This window comes from Cupressus sempervirens, chromosome 8 (assembly GCF_028749045.1).
Source record: "Cupressus sempervirens isolate cs-2001-9-10 chromosome 8, ASM2874904v1, whole genome shotgun sequence".
In the NCBI taxonomy this organism is placed as follows: Eukaryota; Viridiplantae; Streptophyta; class Pinopsida; order Cupressales; family Cupressaceae; genus Cupressus; species Cupressus sempervirens.
The window spans coordinates 843,403,353-843,422,452 of NC_143125.1; the positions used below are offsets into that span (position 1 = coordinate 843,403,353).

The 19,100-nt window shown below is 37.0% G+C and overlaps 1 protein-coding gene across 3 annotated transcripts in view; it reads right to left on the reverse strand.

The window, feature by feature from the left end:
- Nucleotides 1–19,100, reverse strand: part of DEX1 (defective in exine formation protein (DEX1)) — a 126,650-nt gene that overhangs the window by 98,822 nt on the left and 8,728 nt on the right. For all 3 annotated transcript variants that reach the window (XM_089795554.1, XM_089795555.1, XM_089795556.1), the window contains exons 8-10: nt 7,550–8,151; nt 7,356–7,426; nt 6,496–6,752 (exon numbers count right to left, since the gene is read on the reverse strand). In XM_089795554.1, coding sequence (XP_089651680.1) covers nt 6,496–6,752; nt 7,356–7,426; nt 7,550–8,151 — 930 coding nt within the window. The remainder of the gene's footprint in view (nt 1–6,495; nt 6,753–7,355; nt 7,427–7,549; nt 8,152–19,100) is intronic.

The following is a 19,100-nucleotide window of genomic DNA, read 5'->3' on the forward strand; positions in this document are numbered from 1 at the left end:
AATGTTGTAATTCATTTACAATAAGAGTTATATTGATAAATTACTGTATAAGGGAGTTGTGCCTTTAAAACATAGTCTTTGTGAATTTTGAAGACTCATTTGTGGTGAAAGTTGTCTTTCCTATTAATGTAAACAAAAATAGCTGGGAAGAAAAAACTATTCACTAACAGACGTGATAATGTGGCCGACACATTCGTCTAGCATATTGGTGCAGTCAGTACAGAGGACGTGAGAGCATCAGTGGAGACAAGCTCTCATAGTAATTTGCTTTCTTCTGCTGAAAGCGAATCTATTTCTTCATTTTATACAACTGGTACCATTGGACAGTTGGCAGTGCCACATTTTCAGAGGGATCAGTTGTGGGTCGCAAGGGAGTAGGTTGATGCTTCCACATATAATTTCTACTGCACAAAGTCTTTCATGGAGTATATTTTGGAGAGTTTGGATGTGCAAGAGGATTCATACAAAGTGTCTGAGGGTACTCCCATCCGAGGTTCTCGTGCCATTCAGAGGTTGCTGGGAAAGATTGTAGAGACTCTATCTACTATGCTTCCCCACAAGGATTTCAAGGTTGGGTTTGGTGAGAGGATTGCCCAGGATCTTGCCTAATCAGTAGTTTAGAGTCAGAGATTGAAGCCACCTTCTGATTCACAAACTGATACTAATGAGCCCTTGACAAAGATCGGGAGTTTTTATCAACATTACACTGTGAGGAGTGCTCATCACTTTTATTTTGACCCACAGGTAGAGGATTTGGTTTCACGTTAGTGTGGATTGGCTCCGGTTTCATACCATCCATTATGGGATGGGTTAGCACCATCTTTTGCAAATGGGATTGATAGTTGCAAATTAGACCCCTTGCAGTATCCACATACCCAGGACAGTTTAGCAAAGGGTGGAGTTGGTGGAGTTTGTGGTAGTGTCTTTCATAATTATATAATTGCACAGTTCAAAGGGCAGAATTATGATTTAATGTTGGCATTCAGACAAACTTCTTACTATTAAATTGCTCTAAAATTGTAAGTGCCCAATTCCATTCTCTAGTGTAATTTTGATAATCAGATTATCAAATTTGCAACAATAACAGTAAAGATTGCCAAATGTTTGACGAAATGTTAGATTATTGATTAGCAAAAGAAAATTGATGATTGTTAAGGATATAACCAGCTAGGGTTGTTACACAGAGACCCCTACAAGCATACATGCTAGTTCTCCCACACAAGCCCATATTATTCCGGCTAACAAATCTATTGCCAATTGTGTTGCAGGTATAGTTAAGGTGACTGAAACTTTAATTGTTAAAAAACTAAAGAGGTCTATTTTAAGTCAGTCCCCTATATGTGCTACTCAACGTTACTAAGCCAAGTCCACACTTGACAACTGGAAGGGATGAGTCAATTGTTGATAAATACAATTAATTGCAAACTTATCAAACTAATCACCAAGTAACAAGATAACAACAATAACAAGTAAAAATCAACACCGTAAGACACTGATTTTTGTTCTCGAGGAAAACCCTCAATCAGACGGAAAAAAGCCTAGTGGGGATGGTACCCACTAGATATTGTACTAATATATAAAGTCCCTGTTGAAGGATGTGACCCTATTAGGAGTCAATACAATGCATTTAGTACAACTGTCCCTGTTAAAGGACAAATCCCTATTAAAGCACCTTGAACACTTATTAGAAGGTTCATAACCCTTTTCGAAGTTGATGAGAACAAAAGGCTCACTACCCAAAGGTTGAAAGCTAGATCTTTCTAGATAACAAATCTAATATGCATGAACTAACTGAACAGCAACACTCTTGCCAAAACAGTTCATTTGAAGTCCCTAGGAAAGATAGATGCACTCATACCTCTTCTCAAAGCATCTGATAATCCTACAGCTTAGCTCTGATATAGTAACATCAAGGCTCACAATAATATCATTCCATGTGTTACAAATGAAGGAAAGAACTTTCCTTTATACCAATTATAGATAAGCAATTAGGTTGACCTATTAAGACTTTCCCAATGCACAATTAAGTACATAGGACCACACTAAGGCATACACACCTCCTTAACCAAATATACAACATCATATAAAGTAATCCACACACTAAGATCCACAACTAACTCTTGCCAATAAAGATCAACACGCTACATCATGCTTTCAATTGCCAGTGAAACATATCGCATATTGCACTTAAACAAACATTCCAACATTAACCAAATAAATCACAAATCCGAATATACACGCACAATATATTATTTTATCATCTTCTATCTCGCAAACACTAATTCTAGTTCACTATCAAGTTGTAACCAAAATATTGCCACTAACTCTGGCATAGTTCCTTGCTCACTAGTTTGCAACCAGTCTTCACCAAATCAACTCTAGGTTATCCAGAATATCACATAAGATACTGTGACCAAAGACATAATGTCTAAAGTCATCTTGAAACACAAAATCATGCTTGCCTATTCAGGACTACCAATCATTGTCCCTACCATACTAATCAATAACCTACAACATAAAAATTCTAAGTCTGTTTGCAACCACAGAACATATGTTGACATCAATGACAAATCTTGTCCTCAATACAACATGTATGTCATCTCAACAACCTCAACAATCTCCCCAAGTGTCAGCAATCTTCCACATTGCTTCCAGTCTCAACACTTAATACAAAAGCAAGAGCAAGAACAAGAAAAACCCAGATAGGAAAGAGTTTGTAGATTTGGATACTATTGAAGAAATGATTGATACAAAGGATAATCAAGAAGCTAAAGTTCCCATAATAAAGGATGCTGATTCTAAGAAGCAGCCAAAAAGCACTTCAAATCCCTTGAGCACCATGGTTATATTGGATGCAACACCAACCCAAGCCCCTGCAAAGAAAAGTGATATAGTCAATACTCCTAAATGGTTGGAGGTTTCTATTAGCAAGAAAAGGAATGTTGTACCAATATCTCCTCCCATAGAGGACATGGTAAGCAAATGTTGGGATGATTGGGTTGTGGAGGTAATCTGTATTATGGTAAAATAATGAATGTGTTATTAAATAGAGATCATAAATGATCTATATATACAAGTATACACAAGAATGTTTCTATAAAGAACAAAGAGAGAAATAAAAAACATTCTGAAAAGAGAAAGAGACAGTTTCCATAATAAACAGAGAGTAAATATGGAAAAATAGAAGAGTGACCATTAGAAATAGAAGTAAATCTATGGAAGAAAGAAATAAAATTAGAGAGATTTTACTCTAATACCCTCCCTTAATGGTCAATCAAACTTCAAAACAAAAAATTTGTAAGAGAATCCTCAAAAAAAGCGTAAAAGGAATACTCGGGCTTATCAGTGAGCTCTGCATGTTCTACAATATTGGTCTGTGGTAGCATTGACTGTGGTAGGATGAGTCTCAGTACCCAAAACAAGTGGCTCAAAGCTAAAGTACTCAAAGATCGTCATCATTCTCTACTTTTAGATGTTGTAGCACTTTCCGCTAAATTGTCGATTGCCTTCGAAGAGAAGATTGATTAGAGATGCCATGGCACATTTTTTGCATTAAAAACGCGAATATCTGAAAATGCACGAACTTCGAGGCAGATCAATGGAAGACCTAGAGAAAATGAAAGGACACCTAGAAGAGAGCATGAAAAACCTAGAAAGAATCTAAAATTAGATTTTGAATCCACTGGCTCAATAATTAAGGCATGTAAAAACAATGCACCCAGAAAAACGAAGACTGACTCAGTTGAGATCTGGAAAACTCTAATTTGTTTCTGCAATTAAAATAAAAGTTCAGCTTGATCTGAAGGGTGGAAGCCCTAGCCGAAAATGTAGGAACCAAAGGCGGTCATGAAAGCTTAGATATTTGCAGAAAAAATAGGCTCACAAAAGAACGTCAAATGCAAGTCCAAAAACACCAAAAGGCCAGTTGTCTTTCAGAGGAAGTTGGTCATGTAGATGAGGGAAAGGTAGACGACGCACGAGCTCAGAAGAAAAGCAGCCTAAAGAAAAAAAATTATACAAAAACCCTAGAAGGATTTTAGAAAATATCCCTACATACAAAATTTTTGAACAATGTTGAAAATGAGTCTAAAAATTTCATGAAAAAATTAAAGATTTTCAAAACCTATTTTGAAAAACAATATTAGAAAATTTCAATAATGAAATTTTTATTTTTCCAAAAAATTAGCTTTGATACCATATTATGGTAAAATAATGAATGTGTTATTAAACAGACATCATAAATGATATACATATAGAAGTATACACAAGAATGTTTCTATAAGGAACAAAGAGAGAAAAATAGAAACATTATGAAGTTAGAAAGAGAAAGTTTTTGTAATGAAAAGAGAATATGGAATCATAGAAGAAGAGTGACCATTAGAAATAGAAGTAAATCTACAGGAGAAACAAGATTTTACTCCAATAATATGCCTTCTAACAGCTAAAGAAGTCGGAGATTCCACAACCAAAGACTTTTCACTCAAAAAAAGTGGATCTGGAAATTGCTTCAAGAGTCACGGATGCACACCTCTTGGAAGCCTCAACCAAAAGGATGGTTAATAGAACATGGAAAGATGAAAAGAACAAGAAGGAACCAAAGCATACTATGCGGATGATGGCCAAATATATTGAAGCCATTCACCACCCCAATCCACAACCACTATCACAGTTGCCCCTATCAATCAACCCCAAATCCCTTGTTAATCAAAAGTTTCTTGATCAAATTCAGAGAAGCAAGCTCATAGATGAAGTCTTTCATGATTGGCTGGAAGGAGTAATTCAAGGTGATTTTGAGTACATTTCTGATTTGCGCGAACTATATGAGGATGTTGTGGTTGTCATTAAGGAACTGGATTTAGAAATCACCTCGTAGAAGAAAGAGAAAACAAAGTAGATGGCAATGATTACACAAATGAATAAGGGTCAGAAGTATGGACTAATCAAGTTCCTCGCAAAAAAGAATGTACCAAGTCTTGATGACAATCTTTTGTACATTTACAAGAAAAGCACTGAGTGGAGTATTTCAATTGTGAAGCAGGGTCACGAGGAGTCTATTAAGTTGTTGAAAGAATTAACAGATGTGACCATGTCAATGCAAAAGTATTTAAATTGCATTAATGTCAAAAGCTTAAAGGATGACGGCAAAACAATGGAGGTTGTCAATGCTAAAAACAAACCCTTCAAAGAGAAGACTGAGTTCGTACAAGAATCTAAGTCCTTGAAAACTTAAGTTTTCTCTAGGTGGCAAATATTGATTCTATGCTAACTCTCTGCATTGACAATTTGGGAAAACATGTAAACAAGGTAGCACAAGTCAGAAGGGATAACGAAGTATGAAAGCAACAGATCACTCACATTGGACTCCCTAACTTCCAGGTGATTCAGAAGTTCTCTGTGATGCACCTAAAGTAGGGCAAGCCCAATCGATGAGCTCCATAGCACCTCTATAGACCTAATATGTACTAAGTACATTATGTTACAATATTGACCATTAAATAATAAATATAAAGATATTATTCTAATAATTTATTTCCCACCCCTTTGTAGGTTTTTATGGCTTATATGCATCTAGGTCATCCCCTCTTCTTTATCCTCTCTCTAGTCCATTGGTCCTTGCACTAGGTCTCCTATCCTATTTAGAGGACTTGGTTTGACTCTTTCTTCATTTCACTCTAGCTATATCATTCTAATAATGAATCATCAAGTTTGATCCCAAAAATTGATGTTGTAGAATTTTACACAATTAATTCAAGAATTTTGTTGTTAATTATGCAATACAGTAAAATGGGTATTGTTTATTATAACTTATCATGATATGCCTTGTAAATATGGTGCAAGTGTATGGAAGTGGATCTAACAATACAAGAAGATAGTAAATTATCAAATGATGGAATATAAGAGAGAAGCAACATGATTTTTGAGATGGAAGCTCTGTGTAAAAAAAAGCACAATCATGAATATACAAATATTTCTTCTCATTATCATTAAAAGACAATGCAACAAGTTGCATGCACACCTAGCACTTTAAGGTCCAACTACAAATAACAAATACAATTTGCACACACACATCTGTACATATTTTAGCTCACATACTATTTCTAGCAGCTATTTTGAGCAATAGGCTACTCTACAAGGCCTTCTAACTAGGGCTATAATATTTTATATTTAAGATCTATAAGCTCTGTATATCAATGTCAAAAAACTAATAATAGTTTTTGCACAAATGTTTTCAAGTAATAATTGTACTCTGAACTCCAGTAAGCAAGAGAATTATAATTACATCAATGGAAGGAAGCAAAAATATGACGTAATTATTCGTATTTAAGACAGCCCTCAGTTTCTTACTAATGAAGGCAATGTATAGTCTATTTACTTCTATATGTGCAAATGGTAGAGTCTTTAATATCAGATTCTAATTTTCACCCGATTTTCCCAAAACATTCAAATAAGAACTATAGAAGTGATGAAAAACTGAGTAAATTATAGGCATATTACCGTGATGATCCAAAACATAAAAGAATCCGAATGAAGTGCCTACAAGAATATCCAAATAGCCATCACCATCCAGATCAACCACCGTAGGAGAAGAGTAAATATGGGCACGAAATTTTCCAGAGTCTGTGCTAAGATCCAATTGACTGGTCCATTTTACTTGTTTCGTATCAAGATTAAAGACCACAATGGCACCTGCAACATATTTACCAATATCTATACCTCCCAGCTCTTCTGAATGTGCAGGATTGTCATAATATCTGTCAAATAGCATATGATATCATTATTTAAAACAAGAGTAGAAAAAGAATATCTCGCAATTTAAAATGCTAGCAGCAAAATCTGACAGAAAAGTTTATTTATATAATTTTGCACATCTCAAGACATGATATAAGAGGTAATTTTTGAAATGCATATAAATTTGACTTCATTATGGAAAAGCTTGTCAGCACAAAATCTTTTTTCTTAGCACTTGCTTTTGGATTTTATTGATTTTACTATTGAATGCAATCATTCAAGCATATGCACTGCCTGGAAAATCATGTCAAAAAGTGTAGAGGCAGGGCAACCTATACCACAACAAGAAAACTAACTTAATGCTTAGTTGACAGATTACCAGAAACAATTTAAAGTAAACTGAGCACACAAAACAGCCAAATAAAAATGTAATAGGATCAACGTTTTTTTTGTTTTACATTCGCCTAAAAGCTTCAACAAAGCCTATTTACCCTAATTTCTGTTCAGTGAATGATGGAAACAAAAATAATTTAAGCTCACTTGGAAAGCATTGGCTTAATTGCTATAAAAGGTAAAACTAAAGGCAAATCAATCAATAAATTCTGTAAAAAGGGAAGAGACCTTACTCACGATCAAAAAAATAAGACACTGCAATAATCATCTCATTGATGCCATCATTATCGATATCCGCAATCACCTGAAACATTTGGCTCAAGTTTATAAAAATGGTACACCAATAAAGCACTAGCGGTATTTTAAGACCCAATTGTATGTGTCATCTAATCTGTTTTTTATTTTATAACTTTAAAAGGAGACTTACTGGAGTAGATAGGATATGGGAATCAATATTAACAAAATCTTCTTCCTTTTGATGTTGGGCCTCAGTCCAATCTTCATCTCCCCAGGCTGCTTCATCGACATAATCATCATAGTCATATGTATATTCATCAGCCAAGGCTTCATCACCTTCTCGAAACAAATCAAAAGAGGCATCTGCATCCTCTTCCAGCTCCTCATCATTTTCAACAGTGGCATTATTCGCACTGTCATTGTTCTTAGAGGTTTCGGTTTCAGCTTCCATAAGAAGCCGCCTTGTGGTAGCTGCTGGATTTGTTGTAGTTGAAGCATTTGTAATTGCTTCCATACCTGGTAAATTGTGCATGGATGCCTCATCATCCCCAATACGATCAGTTATACTGATATTTGATTTTGTTCCATTCCCCGTATCAGTAGATGTATGCTCTGAAGTATTGGTCGAAATTACACTGTGGGCATTGTTTTCTATGGCAGATTGGTGACCACCATTTTGAGTAACCTCAGACACTGATTGCAGTTTTGATGCATTTGATGATTCTTTATGCTCAACTTCATGTACAGAAATAGACTGGTTGGACTTTGTCACTTGGATGCTTCCATGTTTCCCTGCACAGAGATTTTCAGTAAGAGGCATCTAGTCAAATATCAAACCTAGTCTTGATGAAAATAATGGAAATGTCTTATAACGATAAAGAGGACTTTCTCTAAATAAATACTAATATTTGCATTCTGGGAGTCAAAAAAATATTCACATCCTGTTACACTTTTGCATGTCATGCAGAATTTCTATGCAGAAAATATCATTTGAAAATAGACACCCTAATTTGAGCAATGGCTCAGATGTTAGCCCTTTTGACTTTCATACAATGCAATATTGTGTGTGTTTATGTTCCTTGGGTTCATTTCTTAATAAACAAAACTATAATACAAGGTAAAAGAATAGGAATGAAATTTAGAACTTTGAAATATCTTGTAAGAAAATAAGATCAAAGCCATAACTCACTATTATCGTGAAAGAATTATCGGCATTACATGCAAGAGAGTGGGTGTTTTTTGAAAAAAAGGTGAGTAGGTGTTCCAACTAAGAACCTAACAGTAGATATCCTCACCAAGTGTCTGAGCTCGGACAAGTTCATAAATTTTTGGGGGCTCGGTATTAGGGTAATATTGTTATATTTCTTATTTAATGGTCACTTAAAGTACTTTAGTTAGTTTAGTTGGTTTCTATTTCTGGTTTCTGATAACAATTGTTTCATTTAAAAACACCGAACTTGTAATTCCTTTATTTTGAAGCATTCATCTCCATTCTTAATACAACAAATTACCATTTCATTCTACTCACTGTGTTCTTTTGTCAAACAGTTTGGTTGCAAGCAGGTTACATGTTGAGACTCATGTTCTGCTGATCTAATATAGTTTACCATAATATATTATTGACGTATATTACAATTAACAACATAAGAAAAGCAACTAAAGCAATATGAATCTCATATGCACGAAATCTGTCCCTTATTGCTACAATACTAAGTCCAATATTAATCTAAAATTCTTTATAGAAGACCAAAATGAAGAGAAGGGAACAAAAATCAATCAACCTTTGACCTCTTATATTGCAGCTCAGCTTGTGCGAAATGTATCAAGTTGAATAGGAAGTTACATCAAGTATAATATATTACAATAATAGATAGCTTCTATTTTTAGTTAATGGTTATCCATTTGTAATCTGTTGAAAATATTAGAATGTTTCTAATATTTAGTTAGGCTATATAGATACTTGTTAGTTTTCTATTGGCTAGAATAGAAAGATTCTATGCTTTACGATCATTTCCTAAGGAAACATCACTACTGGAGCCCTCCCATCATGTGGTCCTAATGGAAGCTTAACTCCCAATTCATGAGCCTGCATAGGCTGGTCTGTTGGATCAGGAACAAGAGAAACAGGCATGAAAGGTCCTTGTTGCTCATCAAAGACTACATCACGACTGTAGATGAGACGAGATGTCTCAACATCGATCAGGCGGTAGGCTTTGTGAAGACCACTATATCCAACAAGCATGAGTTTCTGACTCTTGGCATCCAACTTGGTATGTAACACATGAGGGATCCAAACAAAAGCAAGGGAGCCAAAAACCTTCAGGTGTGATTTTGGGCTTCTGACCTGACCAGGCCTCTTCCGGAGTTTTACCTTTGACTGCTACTGTGGGTGACCGATTCAACAGATAAACTGCATTGTTAACTGGTCGAGCCATCTCAATGATTGTTTTGTTTCGACATTCAACTACACTATTTTATTGTGGTGCGGGAGGTGTGGTTAACTGGTGTTTGATGCCATGAGTATCCAAGAAGCTAGAGAAGACATTAGAACAAAATTCCCCCCCCATTGTCTGATCTAAGAGTAATAATAGATTTCCCAAACTCTTTTTCAACTAAAGGTTTAAAAATGTGAAATATAAGAAATGTATCTGATTTCTTTTTTAAGGAAATACACCCACATTTTTCTACTGAAATCATCAACAAACAACAGAAAATACCTAGATCCAAGAACAGGAGGAGTGGCCATAGGGCCACAGATATCAACATGAACAAGCTGAAGTACCTAAGAAGCTCACCATGAATTGCCAATGGTGAAAGGTGTGCGATGTTGCTTCCCTACTTGGCATGCATCACAAACTCCAAGCTACTGAGTCTGAATCTCTAGAATTCCAAGGACAAGCTCATCCCGAGCAACCTGTAAAAGATAATGCACATTCAAGTGCCCATATCGCAAATGCCAAAATGTGCTAACAGAAGACCCCCAAGGAACCATAGCTAAGTCCCAAGAATCGCCAAAATCAGAGACACAGTGCAAGGCAGGAGAATTCCCAAAGGAGATGTCCTAGCCCCCAGCAAATAACCACACAGCTGAAACACAACAACCATGCAACACAAATGCAAGATCTAATACCAAATCATAACTCTTTATTCATAAGATAACTGATTACATGCAATATGCCAAGCTGCAAGGCCTTCTAGGTTAGGACCAAATACAAACAGCAATTACAATATCAGTTCTGCAAGATCCAACTTACAATCTCAATCCCAACTAGTCCAGAACCACAACTGGATAAGAACACAAAGAAGAATCCACATTTGTACCCTCACGTCCACCAAGCAATCCTCTAGTTCTCAAGCCACAGCTACTAACTCTTCAAAGTTTGCATCTACACTTCATCCTCTTCTCCAAGCTGGATGATAATAATGCCTAAAGACTCCACAAAACCCCCTACTTATACCCAACTAAGCCACAAGTCGGCCTAGCAAGCTACAAATTAAACAAAGCCTTACATTAAATATATGTTGACCACAAGTCGGCTAAAACACAAATTAAATACCCAAATTCGGCTCAAAGACAACTCAGCACCAACAGGAATCAAAACCAAGCCAAGCATCAGTAAATTCCAAGCATTGTCAAGCTCATAATGCATGCCAAGCAACACAGTGTACGCCGAGATCCCAATGTACGCCAAGCTCCTAGTGAATGCCGAGCACCATAGATTATGCCAAGCTCCCAGTATCTGCCAAGCTCCCTTCGATGACCAAGCACCTCCAGCCTTCAATAAAAAATGCCTGAATCTTCAAAAACCTCGAATGCCCCTACATCAATCAATAAGTCAGAAAAGACCATGATACTCAAGACCCACTGCAACAATAAATTGAATCGCCCTATCAATGATGGTACATTGATGTGAACTAAAGGTGACATAAAATTGTGGAGAATGTCGCAGCAACTAACTGATTGAGAGTAGATTTAATTCTATTCCTAGAACGTAGTACACATCAAGGAAAATGAGATTCCTCCCAGCAGACTGAATCTCAATATTGCCTTTGCTTCCTCCGTGTACTCTTCTCCACCGCCAAAAATAATAGTCTGAATAAGGCTACTAGTTAGTAAACTAGTCTCTACGTTGAGTGAAATGACGAGAGGCACCTAAATCAATGTACCAAGCAAACAACTTCACATGATCTACAAATCTTTTCGCCATGAAGGCATAAAAGGCAGATTCTGTATGCTCAATGTGCTTTGCACTATTAGCTTTGGGTTGCGAACCTGATTGCTTAGATTGTGCAGCTAAGCGTTTCCAACATTCAACCTTCATGTGCCCAAACTTGTGGCAGTAGTTGTATTGAATGTTCTTCTTTCAAGAGCCATCTGATGCGAGAGCAGAAGACTTCTCCTAAGACAACTACTAAAACTTGCCTTTATCCTTTAAAAGGATTTAGCAGCAAAGGCTTGCTTTGTGGAGGTGGAGGTGGAGCTGGAACTGCTACCGAACTGTTGTTTCCACCGATCTTGCTGAAGCAAAAGTGTGCAGAGATCAGTGAACTTCAGATCAACCCCAACAGACATGATGTTGAGAGTCTCGATAAAATGCTCATAGGACTTTGGTAAACTCCGAAGAGTGATAACCACAATATTCTCTTCCTCCATCTTGCAACTAATGGCAAGCAACTGATCACAGATTTCCTGAATCCTACTCAGGGGTGCCTGGAGCGAGGTTCGCTCATCCATGATAATAGAAAACAAAGTGTTCTTCAAGAAGAAAGCTCTACTTTTGTCAGAAGTCTCGTGAAGACCTTTGAGAAGTGTCTATATCACAAAAGTTGTCTTGTCGGATGGAATCTGAGACAGCTAACCATCAACCATGGATAATTTGAGGAGCATCACCACCTCTCGATTATTCATATCCCAAGTATCCTGATTAGGACCAGGAATAGTCAAACGCTTTGTAACACCCAAAACAAGTTGATCAATATTCTGATATTCAAAAATTGCAATGATCCACTACTTCCAAGTGCCATAATTTCAACCATTGAATTGAGTTGTGCTCGAGAAAAATGTTTGTCAGAGATGCCATGGCACGTTTCTCAATTAAAAAATGTGAAAATCTATGAGGCAAGTTCTTCGAGGCAAAAAAACGGAATACCCAAAAAATTTGGAGTGACCCAAAAGAGAGCTCAAAAAACCTAGCAGGAATATGTTGTCGGTTTCTAGATCCGCTAACTTGAAATCGAAGCACAAAAATCAAGGCACCGAGAAATATCTGACGACAACTCAGTTGAGCTCTTGAAAAACCCACCATGAATCTGTAATCAAAAAAAATTTAAGGCCAAAAATTAGGGTTTCAAAAAAACCCTAGTCGACAACCATGAAAGCTCAGATTTGCAGAAAAAGGAGTTTTGGAGGCCAAAATTGTGCAATATGAGGTTGCAAACAGCCAAGCAAAGATCATTGTTGACTTGGGAAAGCAAAAACAACCCCAAAGAGGGTGTCTATAGTGTGTGAAGTGCAGAAAACAGCTGCAAAAAATGTTTAAAAACAGCTCTAATTAGACACGAGTTTCTGGGCATGTGTATGAAGACCAGCAGCTCAAGATTTGTCCAAAGCGTGTTTATGGAGTGAACATAAGAACAATCATGTGTATTTGTCCAAAAATCACAAAAGTGATGTCCAAATCGCGTTTTTCAGTCATAACCAGCTAGGGATTTTTGCAGACCAAGATGAACCAGTACGCACGTGATTTTTCTCATGCCTTTGATGTCGTGGTTTGAACAGAGGAAACCCTAGACGGATTTTAGAAAAAGCTTGGAAATTCAAAAATTTGTAGTAGATAATTTCGAAAGAAATTATAAAATTTTCAAAAAAAATTGAAGCATTGGTTTTGATACCATATTACAAAGTAATTGGTAAAAATCTTGCTTGTTATTAACAGAGACCGAGAGGTCATTATATACAAAAAAATGGAACGTTGTTTCCTTAGGAAACGATCATAAAGAATAGAAACATTCTATTCTAGCTAAAAGAAAGCTAAAAAAGCTACAACTAAATAAAGCTAACTAAATATTAGAAATATTCTAATATTTATAGTAGTTTACAAATAGATTACCATTAACTAATAATACACTATAATCTATTATCGGAATATATATAGATAGATGTTAGTTTTTTATTAGCTAGAATAGAAAGATTATATTCTTTACGATTGTTTCCTAAGGAAACATCATTCTATTCTTTTGTATATATTGACCTCTCGGTCTCTGTTAATATCAAGCAAGTAATTTACCAATTATTTCGTAATATGGTCTCAGAGCCAAATTACAAAATTCATTTTTTTTCTGAAAATTTTTCAAATGATATTTTTTCCTTTACTTCAAAACAAGATGATTTTGTCTGCATCACAGATTTTGGGCGTCATTTTTTTCTAGTCTGTTTTTTGCTGATTTGAATTCTCTGGCTGTACGTCCTCAATCTGCAAATCCAACAGTCTGTTTTTTTTAAATCAAGGGTGGCTTTTTTGCATAGATTTTTAAACCAAATCACAATCGTGTTCACTCTATTTGGCGACGTTTAGGGTTTCTCAAACCCTCAGTAACAGAGTCATGCCCCAAAACTATGTTTTTTTATGCACATTTCCGCCATTATTTTGGGGTTTTTTTCCAACCAAGGTTGTTTCTGGTCAAAACCCTAATTTTCAGCATCAGTTCAGAATTTTTTTACTGATACTTGGGTTTTTTGAGATCTCAACTTGGTTGTCATCAAATTTTTCTGAGTGCCTCCATTTTTGTGCCCTGATTTTTATGCCAAAAAAAACCGACAACATATTCTTTCTAGGTTTTTCAAGCTCTCTTCTGGGTACCCCTTCCATTTTTTTGGGTTTTCCGTTTTGTTGCCTTGAAGTACGTGCTTTCATAAATTTTCACGCTTTTCCACTAAAAACGTGCTATGGCATCTCTAACCAATATTCTACTCGAGGGCAATTCAAAATTCGATGGTTGGAATTACAGCACATGGAAGCAACGGATACTAGCAAACTTTGAATATCTGAATACTGATCAAATTGTTTTGGGTGGTACAAAGTGTCCAACTACAACTAGTACTAATCAAAATACATGGAATCTAAATAATCGGGAGGTGGTGATGCTTCTCAAATTATTTGTAGCTAATGATTAGCTCCCTCAGATTCCATCTGGCAAAACAATTGTCGAGATATGGGAGCATCTAAAGAAACTTCATGAGATTTTAGACAAAAGCAGAGCTTTCTTTCTCAAGAAAACTCTATTTTCTATTATCATGGATGAGCAAAAATCACTCTAGGAACATCTAAATAGGATTCAGAAAATACATCATCAATTACTTGTCATTGGATGCAAGATGGAGGAAGAGGACATTGTGGTCATAACCTGCAAAAGTTTGCCCAAGTCTTATGAGCATTTTATCGAGACTCTCAACATCACTTCTACTAATGTTGATCTAAAGTTCACAGATCTCTACACACTTTTGCTTCAACAAGATCAGTGGAAACAACAGTTCGATAACAGTTCCAGCTCCACCTCCACAAAGCAAACCTTTGCATCTAACTACTCTCAGAAGGATAGAGGCAAATCTCAGCAGTCTTCTCAGTAAAAGTCCTCTTCTCCAACTTCAGAAGGCTCCAAGAAAAAGAACATTAGTACAACTATTGCCACAAGTATGGTCACATGAAGGTTGAATGTCAAAAATGCTTAGCTGCCCAATCTAAGCAATTAGGCTCGCAACCCAAAGCGAACAGTACAGAGCACACTAAGTAGGCAGAATATGTCTTTTACACCTTCATGGCTAAAAGACCTACAAATCATGTGAAGTCGTATGCCTGGTATATTGATTCAAATGCCTCTGGTCATTTCACTCACCACAAAGACTAGTTCACTGACTACCAACCTTATTCAGATTCTGTTATTTTTGGTGGCAAAGAAAAGTACAATGTTGTCGGCGAAGGCAACATTTAGATTCAATCTACTGGGAGGAATTTCATTTTATTCGATGTGTACTACGTTCCAAGGATGGAACTAAATCTACTCTTAGTCAGTCAATTGTTGCGACACTCTCAATACTTGGATGTCACCTTCAGTTCACATCAGTGTACCATCACTAATAGGGTGACTCAGTCTCAGAAGGATAGAGGCAAGTCCCAGCAGTCTTCTCAGTAAAAGTCCTCTTCTCCAGCTTCAGAAGGCTCCAAGAAAAAGACCATTCAGTACAACTATTGCCACAAGTATGGTCACTTGAAGGTTGAATGTCAAAAACACTTAGTTGCCCAATCTAAGCAATTAGGCTCGTAGCCCAAAGCGAATAGTACAGAGCACACTGAGTAGGCAAAATATGTCTTTTACGCCTACCTACAAATCATGTGAAGTCATATGTATGGTATATTGATTCAAATTCGTCTCGTCATTTCACTCACCACAAAGACTGGTTCACTGACTACCAGCCTTATTAAGATTATGTTATTTTTGGTGGCGAAGAAAGTACAATGTTGTCGGCAAAGGCAAAATTCAGATTCAATCTGTTGGGAGGAATCTCATTTTATTCGATGTGTACTACATTCCAAGGATGGAACTAAATCTACTCTCGGTCAATCAATTGTTGCGACACTCTCCACACTTGGATGTCATCTTCAGTTCACATCAATGTACCATCACTAATAGGTCAACTCGGTCTATTGTTACAGTGGGTCTTGAGGATCACGGTCTTTTCCGACTTACTGATTCTAGTGATTCTTGAGACTTAGCTATGGCTGCTCGGCGGTTTTTGTCAACACCGTTTGGCATTAGCGATATGAACACTTAAATGTGCATTACCTCTCTTAGCTTGCTCAAGAAGAGCTTGTCCTTGGATCGCTAGAGATTCAAACTCGGCAGCTTGGAGTTTGTGATGCATGCCAAGTTGGGAAGCAACATCGTACACCTTTCACAAGTGGTGATTCATGGCGAGCTTCTCAAGTACTTTAGCTCGTTCATGCCAATATCTGCGGCCCTATGGCTACTCCTTTTGTTCTTGGGTCCAGGTGTGTTTTGTTGTTTGTTGATGATTTCAGTAGAAAAATGTGCGAATTTTTTCTTAAAAAGAAATCAAATTCATTTACTGTATTTCAAAAGTTTCAACCTTTAGTTGAAAAAGAATCTAGGAAATCTATTACTACTCTTAGGTCAAACAATTGGGGAGAATTTTGTTCTAATGAATTCTCTAGCTTCTTGGATACTAACGGCACCAAACGCCTGTTAACCATACCCCACAAATGACAACAAAACAGCGTAGTTGAACATCAGAACAGAACAATCACCGAGATGGCTTGATCCATGCTCGAACACAAACATGTTCGGAAGAAGTTTTGGGCAGAAGTAATTAAGACTACAGTCTATCTTTTGAACTGGTCCCCCGCAGTAGCAATCAAAGGTAAGACTCTAGAAGAGGCCTGGTCAAGTCACAAGCCCAAAATCAGTCACTTGACGATTTTTAGCTCTCTTGCTTTTGTTTGGATCCTTGATGCGTCACGCACCAAGTTTGATGCCAGGAGTCAAAAACTCATTCTTGTTGGATATATTAGTCTTCACAAAGCCTACCGCTTGATGGACACTGAGACATCTCATCTCTTGTATAGTCGTGATGTAGTTTTTGATGAGCAACGAGGACCATTCATGCTTGTTTCTCGTGTTCCTGATCTAGCAGACCAGTCTATGAAGGCTCATGATTTGGGAGTTAGGCTTCCATTAGGTCCACCTGATGGGAGGGCTCCAACAGCTCCTACAACTCCAATTATACCAGTGATCCCTGTACAGACACCTCTAGCTTTTCCTGCAAGATCACCCAGATTTGTAGATGCTTCACCTGAGTTCGATCCAAATTCTTCTGATAAAGAACCTAATCATAAAGCATCTCTAGATACTAATGTTGGTCATTCTCCTCTCCGGCCTAAGTGCCAGACTAAGAAACTTGTTGATCTTTGTGATGATGACCTCATAGATGAGAGAACTGCTCGAAAAAAGAGCAAACCGACAGAGTTCGTTAACTTTGCTCTTATGGCCAACATTTACAATGTGTTTGAACCTCAAACATATTCCGAGGCTAAAGGAATTCCAAAGTGGGAACAAGCCATGACATATGAACACCAAAATCTGTTGAAGAATAACACCTGGATTCTTTCTGATCTTCCATCAGGGAAGAAACCCATTGGCTGCAAATGGGTTTACAAAATCAAATACAAATTTGATAGTACTTTGGATAAGTACAAAGCTCGTTTAGTTGCAAAGGGCTTTTCTAGCATCAGGGCATTGATTATGAGGAGACCTTTGCTCCTACTACAAAGATGAGCACAATCAAATAAGTCCAAGCCATGGTAGCACAGTTTGGCTGGAAGACCTATCAAATGGATGTCAAGAGTGCTTTCCTAAATGGTGACCTACAAGAAGAGGTCTCCATGACGCAACCTCCTGGTTTCAAGGTTGTTGGTAAAGAGCATCGGGTTCTCAGATTAGTGAAAGCTCTCTATGCCTTGAAACAAGCCTTCCAGAGGAGTTCTGTAGACTCAAATTTGTACACCAAGATTACTGGCAGTGACATCATCCTTCTGGTTATATATGTAGATGATTTGATCATCATTGGCAATTCAGAATCTTTGATTCAGGGAATCAAACAAAATTTATGTCAATCTTTTTATATGATTGACCTTGGGCTCATGCATTATTGCCTAGGTGTTGAGATTTGGCAACAGTCTTCTAGTCTATTCATCTCTCAATCCAAATATGTCAAGTCTCTGTTAGAGAAATTTTGTATGCAAGATTGCAAGCCTACATCTAAACCCATGGAGAAAGGTCTCAATTTATCAGCCAAAACTTATTCTCCTCCTGTTGATGATACTACATACACACAACTAGTAGGCAGCCTCATTTACCTCTTTGCAGTCAACTACATCTAACATTTTATGACAGCTCCTAAGGCTGATCATTGGATGGCGGCAAAGTGTGTGCTTCGTTATGTGAAGGGCAATACAAATTATGGATTTCTTTACTCTCAGAGTTCTAATCCTAAAATCTATGGGTTCATGATTCAGATTGGGCAGCATCTGTTGACGATAAAAAGTCAACTTTTGGATATTTGTTCAGTTTGGGATCCGATGCCATCACATGGACCAATAAGAAGCAACAGGTAGTTTTTCTCTCCTCTACAAAGACTAAATCCAGAGGGACAGTTAACGCAGGTTGTGAAGTTGTTTGGCTTCATCAGATGCTTGGGGATATGCAGATTGTTGATAATTCTACCTCATGAAGGTAAGTTCGAAGTAGAGTTCAAGTAGGACTCTACTTTGAAGAAGTAGAGTTCAAGTAGAACTCTACTTTATCCACCTAACTAATTAATGTAGTCACCTAAGAAGAAGAGTTCCAGTAGGACTCTACTTTATGGAAGTAGACTTCAAGTAGAGCTCTACTTTTCACAACTGCTATATAAAAGGAAACTAAGGGTTAAATAGAAAATAATCTTTCTCAAGGACATTGTGTGAGAGAGAGAGAGAGAGAGAGAGAGAGAGAGAAGACAATTTTGATTTTTAACAGAGCAGAAAGAAGTTTGTTTACAATAGTTAACAATAAAGGAGAAGGTAGCAATACCAAGTATATTCCAGGTTTGTTGTTTTGTTTGTAACTTGTTGCAGAGTCATTTTCCCATGTACTGGGAGCTCTTGCAAAATCTAAAGTTATTTTGAATG